The 8,797-nt window shown below is 35.6% G+C and overlaps 1 protein-coding gene across 1 annotated transcript; it reads right to left on the bottom strand.

The window, feature by feature from the left end:
* Nucleotides 1-2,013: 2,013 nt before the first annotated feature.
* Nucleotides 2,014-8,588, bottom strand: LOC126707410 (probable aquaporin NIP-type). The gene is made up of 6 exons (XM_050407025.1): nucleotides 8,431-8,588; nucleotides 7,979-8,200; nucleotides 5,149-5,346; nucleotides 4,952-5,013; nucleotides 2,997-3,118; nucleotides 2,014-2,102 (listed from the first exon to the last, which is right to left on the bottom strand). Exons 1-6 carry the CDS (start codon nucleotides 8,542-8,544, stop codon nucleotides 2,014-2,016), a joined length of 807 nt encoding a protein of 268 aa, XP_050262982.1. The 5' UTR covers nucleotides 8,545-8,588.
* Nucleotides 8,589-8,797: the final 209 nt, after the last annotated feature.

Genomic DNA, 8,797 nt, shown 5'->3' with positions numbered 1-8,797 from the left:
ACATATTTGTATTTAGTATATTTAAATTATATATGTTAATTTTTTATATATTTTTTTGAATATATTTTATTACTCTCTCCCAATTACTTGCTCTCTCTCTCTCTCTCCATTTTTCTTTTATCCTTAAAACTTCATTTCTATCAAAACCACCTCATTAGGGATAGCAAAATGGCAAAAATTGGGTCTAGACTTCTAGTGCATAAAATAATTGGATCCAAACCAAGTCCATAGCAGAAAACCTCCAACTTGCCGCACTCTCGTTCCACAAATTTTTTTCCAATTGAAAAAAAAAAAATGATAATAGGTAATTTATTTTCTGACAATAAAAGAAACAATTTAATTCCACCCCTTGCTTTGACTAATATGGCATTACAAGAATCACTGATCTGACATCATAATTTTAAATGCAAGGCAAGTCTGATAATTTTTAATCCTCATCTTCATTCACAACTTACGAGTATGTTGCTTTTTTTTTTTTTTTTAATAAATGATTATATTGATTTCTAATTTTGTTAGATTATGATGCAACGTGCATGCTAAATCTTGGATGAATTAATGGCTATAAGTACACTCTTTATGAAAGTTAAAGATAAAATGCAAGAATCTAGAGAGAACTTTTCATGTTTCTAGTTTCTTAATTTGAAGATAAGATATGTTTGGGTATATACTAGCAATTCACTAGATAAAGTATTATCCACCCCCAAATTTTGCAGATCTCCAAAGTCATCTATCAACAAAGCCAACGTTGATGTCTTCCGCTCTTATTACATGGTGTAATTTATAGGTTTTACACCACATCCTTATCAAATTCAATCTCATTATAAAATGATGATTGGCCAATGCATATCGAAACTATGGCCTTTACAAATTACAGTTTCATGTTTTGTGCACTTTGCAATTAAAATCACTCTTGTAATAAGAAAATTTAATGTATGGCAAATAACATAACTAAATAGCATTTAGAAAATTATTTTCAAGAAAATAAGTTAATGATAGAAAATTCTTTAGTGCAAATCTCAAATGAATATTTCCTTTTAGAAATATTTTTACAAATAAAATTTGTTCGTCTCCGTCCAATCCCAATTAATACAGGATCGAAGGGATTTACATATGAATAATCACTTACTCATATTCATTTATTTAGTTCTATATACAATATCTCTTGATCCTCAAAAATAAATAATATATATATATATATATACACACACATAATATCTTTTGAATTATTACAATTTCACGAAATATTTCATAATAAATAATTATCGAGATGGTAAGTTGTTAATGTCAAATAATGAATTGATGTCAATGGTTGGCCCAAATGTGAACCAACTTGTCAACCCAGTTGTTATGAAAAATATTATGAAAATTGTTGTAATTGGAGTGTTACTCTTCTATATATGTTCTCCATCTCATTGATTATTTGAATACTGAAATATAATTAAACAATTTTGACATAAATTTTTTCTCATTTTGAGTGTGGCTTTCGTCTAGTACTCCAATGCATTGTATGAGACATTAGGCCAACACATGGCTGTTTTAGAATACGTGTCGTGTACATGTCGTCTCTATTGCACGAGAGCACAGGAGGTAAGTTGAACACTCTTATTTTTATTTTTTTTTTAAAAAGAAGAAAAAAAAAAGACCATGAGGAGAAGGTCATTCATATAAAGAAAAATAAGTCTATCAACATTAAAAACACAAAAAATCAAAATCCTTGAGAAAACGAAGTGGAAGAAAATTACGATGGCTGAACTCAAACCAAATGGCCGGGCCTTGGTTTAATTCACAAATCCAAAATCTATTTTAATAATCAGCCCTTTAATTTACATCTAACAAAACCGTAAGTAGCAATGTAATTCTAAGTTATTTTAACTTAGACCACAATTTTGTCATAACTCGGATGAGACAAATTGTGAGTAATTGTCTATCACTTTAACAAGAATCCATCATTTTTTTTCTTCACCTTTCATAGTCCACTCACATCAAAATTGTCTCCGTTGATTTTCTATGCACTTATTTAGCTGAAGTACCTCTGAGGAATGACCCACTCCGAACTAAGTCCTTAAGAGGCATGTCTGTGAATCTTATTAGATTATAGGCGATTTTGGCCCATTAGCATTGATTTTTAAAATATTTAGGCTCGAAACACTGTTTGGGAAATATATAGCAATATACCACTTTTTTAGGTACTCGAGCTTGGCAAGCTCGAGTACCATGTTTTTTTAATCCACTATCGCCCCATATTCAAGGAGCCCTATAGTGGCGTTTTTAAGCCCTATAGTGACGTTTTCGGGCCCTATAGCGGCGTTTTCCTGCAAAATTTTTTACAAGTCCCCATAACAGGTTCAAGGGGCCCTATAGTGGCGTTTTTAAGCCCTATAGTGACGTTTTCGGGCCCTATAGCGGCGTTTTCCTGCAAAATTTTTTTTATAAGTCCCCATAACAGGTTCAAGGGGCCCTATAGTGGCGTTTTTAAGCCCTATAGTGACGTTTTTGGTCCCTATAGCGGCGTTTTCCTGCAAAATTTTTTTTATAAGTCCCCATAACAGGTTCAAGGGGTCCTATGGTGGCGTTTTTAAGCCCTATAGTGACGTTTTTTGTCCCTATAGCGGCGTTTTCCTGCAAAATTTTTTTATAAGTCCCCATAACATGTTCAGGGGGCCCTATAGTGGCGTTTTTAAGCCCTATAGTGACGTTTTTTGTCCCTATAGCGGCGTTTTCCTGCAAAATTTTTTTATAAGTCCCCATAACATGTTCAAGGGGCCCTATAGTGGCGTTTTTTGGCCCGAAAACGTCACTATAGTGATTAAAAACGCCACTATAGGGTTCCTTGAATATGGGGCGATAGTGGATTAAAAAAACATGGTACTCGAGCTTGCCAAACTCGAGTACCTAAAAAAGTGGTATATTGCTATATATTTCCCAAACAGTGTTTCGGGCCTAAATATTTTAAAAATAAATGCTAATGGGCCAAAATCGCCTTAGATTATAAGCAAATGCTCCAGCAATTGCTCCAATAATTGGCCCAACTACATAGACCCATAATCCTTTATAGACATGTTTTACAACAGCAGGCCCAATACTCCTTGCTGGATTCATTGAAGCTCCTGAAATTGGCCTGCAAACATTTTGTTCTAAATCGTGTTAGCATAGAGCAATCATTGTGTGTTTACTGTTTAGAACATAGAAACAGCTTTTTACCGATTACTTTTTTTTTTTTTGAATGCTAGTTAAAGTCTACCAAGGTTTTAAAATTTTGATATAAACGAACAAGTTAAAAATTTAAAAGAAAAAAACTTGTGAGTTGTGACAAACCGATTATGAATGGTATCAAATCAGCTTGGTCACTTTCTTACTTTTATAATTGAAAATAGTTAAATGAAAAAAAATTCCGAAATTGTTGTTACGTTATAAAAATAAAATCTTTGTTATATTTTGAGGTTTCAAAAGTTTATATAGCACAATCTTATAAAGTCAATAAAAAAATTAAAGTATTCGGTTTTATATAGTACTCCTATATTATAAAATAGGCTAAGGATGCAAAAATAAATTCAAAACCTGTAAAATTAAGACACACATCAAAGTAATTAATAAGATATATGTAATCTAGTAATTTTATGATATATTCACGTTGACTTAACATTTAACAACCAAGTCATGGAGTAAAAAAAATTCAAAAAAATAAATTAAAAAAAACGTTAAGAATAGTGTTTTTGTGTGGTTTTTGGTCGAAGACTTGAAGTTTTTCTTTTGTGTACGTTTTCTTTTGTTACACAACATAAGCAAAATTTATAAACCAGGAAAAAAAATGAAGAAAATCAAATTTTGAGTGTGAGGTCATTTCCAACTAAAAATATGGGACTTAGAGCATTCTCATCAGCTCTCTAAAAAAAATGTCATTTTAACACACCAAAAACCCACTTTATCATTTTAGAACATCATTTTACAACATACCATTTATCAGATGTTCTATACTTCAATTTTATACATTAAAATAATATTTCCTACACATTAAAATAATATATTTACCCAAAACACAGCAAAAATACAAATGCACAGTCCAGTCACCACCAAGTCCAACAGCCACCGCTACAACCACTGCCACAACAACAACCACCGCCACAACAACCACAATCACCGGATCCTCCAACAAATTCCAAATCCAAAAACCTCAACCAAAAAAAAAAAAAAAAAAAACTCAAAATCTTCAACAAAACCCCAACCCAACAAATCAATCAATGACCAAACTCAACCAACCATCGGCAGCAAGAGTGGAGGATGACGAGCAAAGAACGGCGACTGTGGAGAACGACGAGCAAAGATCGGCGACTATGGAGGATGACGAGCAAAGATCGGCGACCACCCCTGGGCGAGTAGAGCTTCAGATCAGCGAGCAGAGGTTCAGATTGGCGAGCTTCAATCGGCGAGCAGAGGTTCAGATCGGAATCGCCTTCTCAGGGAAAAAAAAAAGAAGAGAGAGAGAAAGAGGCGCAGAGACGAAGAGATAAAAAAAATGAAACTGAGATCGGAATCGCCTTCTCAGGAAAAAAAAAAAAAAGAGAGAGAAAGAGGTGCAGAGACAGAGAGATGGAGAGGAGAGATGGAGACCAGAAAGGAGAGAAAGAGAGAGAACTGTGTTGCGGAGAGAGAGAAAAGAGAATAAAATAAGGAAAAAAATTTATAGCATTTGTGTTCGTACCGTCTCATATTTGAGACGGTACTGGAGCGGTGTGCCAAATTTTTTGGCATTTGGCACACCTCATGAGAGTCTATTTTTGTTGTTTGGTGTGCCAAATGCCAAATATTTGGCATTTGGCACACCTGATGATAGTGCTCTAAGTTCAAATTAGAAATCAGGACCTTTCGTTAATTATCACATAATAAAGAATTACCCATCAACGAAGACATTTAATAGTATATAATTACTCATTGTCAAAGAATAGAGAATTACCCTGCAACTAAAACATTCAATAGTATAGTCATTCCAGTGACAATCCCTCCTAGTTCACCTGTCTGTCGAACAAAAAAAAAAAAAAGAAAAAAAAAAGGAATTTATTGACTTACAAACGTGTTTGATTTTTTTTTTTTTTTTTTTTTTGAAATTCGAAAGTTGATTAACAAATATTAAGGTGTTTTTGGAGCACATACAGCTCTGTCGTCTGTGCCAATACCAGAGATGACAAACAACAAGAGGAAGGATATCACAATTTCCAGAACTAAGGATTGACAGTTCGATCCAACTGGTACAGTTCCAAAGTAAGCATTAGGGGTTACATCAAACACTAGAGCCAAAGTGCCACTGGCAAGAATTGATCCCATCAGTTGAGCTACAATGTATAGAGGAACCTGCAGTATACAATGGCAAATCATGTACTATGTATTTATAGATATTATCCAGCAAATATTGTGACATGTGTTCCCAATCACATTTAGAGGAAAAATACTATTACTGTCAATTACTCCTAAGCATTTACAATATATTAGAATTTGGATTGTGGATGAGAAAAAATTTTGTCTATATACTATAACTAGGAAATGTGGGTGAATTCTTGTGTCCTAAGAGCATCCACAACCGAAAATCTCATCCCATTCTATTTTACCATCCCAAAAAGTAACTTTATCAATTATAACATACCATTTTCCAATACACTCAACATCCCAAAATTCTATTTTTTTCCCATTTCATTTAAATATTCTTTTTTAATCTTTTTTTACTATTTCTCTTTTTCTCTTCCTTTTCCTCTCTTTCTTCCTCAACCTCTAGCACCGGCCTCAACCTCCAGCAAACCCATACCCACCACCATGAACCTGACCAACCATACCCATCGCCACCCATACCCACGGCCAAAACCCATCACCAAAACTACTAGACCATCAACCCCACGCCGATCTCACAAGCTGCCATCACCACCATCAACAACACCACTGCTGCACCACCTGCCACCCCAGCAAAATCACAACAAAAAATCCATACCAAAATCACCCAAATCAAACAAGCAAATCACAACAAATCTAAAACCCAAAACCAAACTCCACAGCACCACCATAGAAACCACCACCAGAAATGAGTCTTTGTGCAAGGACTGACCCAAAACCCACTCCCACCATGCCGCCGCCGTGCAAGGACTGACCCAAAATCCCACTACCCACTACCACCGAATACCCACATCCACTGCCACCGCCATGCCACATCACAGATGAACCCACCACAAACCACCGACCCAGACCCACTTCGCCACCACTGCCACACAACCCAGGCCACCGCTACAGGAAGACGACGTCGTATTGGAGGATCCACGCCTACCTCTGTCGCTACCACCACCACCACACGGGGTTTTGGGTTTGAGAAAAATGGAGGTTTGGGTTTGAGGATAGGAGAGAGCAGCCATAGAACAAAAGGAAGAGAGAAAAGAGAAGACAGAGAAATGAGAGAGAGTGTTGAGAAGAGAGCTTCAGTCAGTGGGAGAATAAAATAATGTTTTTTGTTTTACAATTGAGCTACAGTGCAATTCTAATGATAATGAGTGAATACAATTTTAAAGGAATAAAAGTCCTCTGGGTGTGTGAACTCATTGCAAAAATTTTTATATTCCATCCACCAATTGTATTATGTCATAGTCAAGAGTCTTGCAACTAATTAGCTCTTCCTAATTGAGAAAAAAAGGCATTATATGTCTATATTTATTTATTTATTTTTAACTTTGTTTACTTTATAATGTATGGACTGTGATTAAGAGCATTAGCATTGGAAAATGCTAATGCTATATCTAAGGGAAATTTAGCATTTGTAACCTTAATATCATCTACATCAGGAAATGGCAAAGGCAAGTATTGTAAAATTTTTGCAATACTTGCTACAATGCAATTCTATCTTTAGAATTGCACTGTAGCGGTATTGTATAAAAAAAAAATATTTTATCTCTACTCTCTTTCCTCTGTCTCTCATCTCTCTCATTTTGTCTGTGCCCTTCTCTCTCTCTCTCGTCTCTGCTCTTCGTCTTCTCTCTCGTTTCAGCTCTCTCATCTCTCTCATTTTTTTGAATGGATTTGGTCTGATGGCTCCAGTGATGTTTTTTTTTTTAATGGATTTGCTCCGGTGGCTCCGGTGATGATGTTTTTTGAATGGGTTTGCTCTCTCATCTCTGCTCTCCATCTTGTCTCTCGTCTCTGCTCTCTCATCTTTCTCATTTTTTTGAATGGATTTGCTCCGATGGCTTCGGTGATGATTTTATTGGATGGGTTTGCTCCGGTGGCTTCGGTGATGATGTTTTTTTGAATAGGTTTGAATGGGTTTGCTCCGGTACTGATTTTATTTGAATGGGTTTGAATGGGTTTGCTCCGGTGATGATTTTTTTGAATGGGTTTGCTCCGGTTTTTGATCGGTGGCCTGGGTTTCAAATCGGCGGTGTGGATTGGTTGATCGGCGGCATGGATTGGTGGCCTGGCCTGGGTTTTTGATCGGTGGTTCGGTTTTTGAATGGGTTTGTGTTTGTGTGTGTGGCTTGGCTTTGTTGCTGGGTTGTGTTTGTGCGTGGCTTTGTTGCTGGGTTCTGTTTGTGTGTGGCTTTGTTTCTGGTTTGATGTTTGTGTTTGTGTGTGTGTGGGTGTGGTGATGGGTTTGGATATGTTGATCGTTGTATAATGGGTGTGTGTTGTGTGTTGAACCGGTGCTGGGAGAGAGGAACAAAAATGGCTGTTGAAAAGCCCAGGAAAATGAGCTGAACGGTTGGGAAGAAATAATAAAAAATGGGTTAAAAAATAATATTTTAATAAAAATAGAGTTTTGGGATGTGGAGGAATTGTAAAATGGTATGGTATATTGATAAAGTGGTGTTTTAGAATGGTAAAATAGAATAGCATTGAAATTTCCCAATGCTAATGCTCTAATAGAGCATAAATTCTATTTGGAGTATAATCTAGAACATAGAATTTTTATTCCTTTATCATATTAGGGTGGGCCCTTGAGAAGAAGACTGACCTGCTTGTAAGGGAATCGGCGAAAGATGGCAAAAGTGATAGTGACTGCCGGATTAAAGTGAGCTCCAGAAATATGACCAACAGAATAAATCATGACCATGACAATCAAACCCCACGTTACACATATGCCTGGAAATGTGACTGACCCATAGATCTTGTTCACAACAACTGATCCACAACCAGCAAATATCACAAAATACGTACCAATGGCTTCTGCAATCAACTGCAAATAATCCAGCAAGATGGCGACACTCAGTTTTGTTAGACAATTAGAGAGCCTAAAAGTACGTTTTTAAAACTCAAAAACACTGTTTCATAACAGCAACAACAACTCCTTATACTTTATTTACAAAAGTTTATTTTAAAGCCAAAATATTTTTTTGCAACAGTTTATACAAATGCACATTTAAAAGAGAGAGAGGAAGATGAACACTTATTTTTTATTGACTATACCTTTTGTGTGATGGTTACTGTTGAAGGTGATGAGCAAAGGCCAAAGACACAATTGGTTTTGTCTGTGGTCTTTGTAAATTCCTCTTCTACGTGATCAACAGTTATTCTGGCCATTGTTATGAAAAGAAAGTTACAATCTCCTGAGAAAGAAAATTTTGAAGAGCATAGAGTAGTGAAAGTCGTTTGCCCTACTTAGGTAGACTGAAGTGGTTTAATGGGGTTTTGAAGATAAGATAAGGATGTTTTCATTTGGATATACTTCGGAGAAAAAATCGTAAATTTAGTTGTGGCAAGGCAGCCAGGTCTGTGGATTAATTAATAAATACACCCTTGATTTTAAATGGTAATTAATAATTAATTAATAGAA

This window comes from Quercus robur, chromosome 11 (genome assembly GCF_932294415.1).
Source record: "Quercus robur chromosome 11, dhQueRobu3.1, whole genome shotgun sequence".
In the NCBI taxonomy this organism is placed as follows: Eukaryota; Viridiplantae; Streptophyta; class Magnoliopsida; order Fagales; family Fagaceae; genus Quercus; species Quercus robur.
This window is presented reverse-complemented; position numbering and strand designations above follow the sequence as displayed.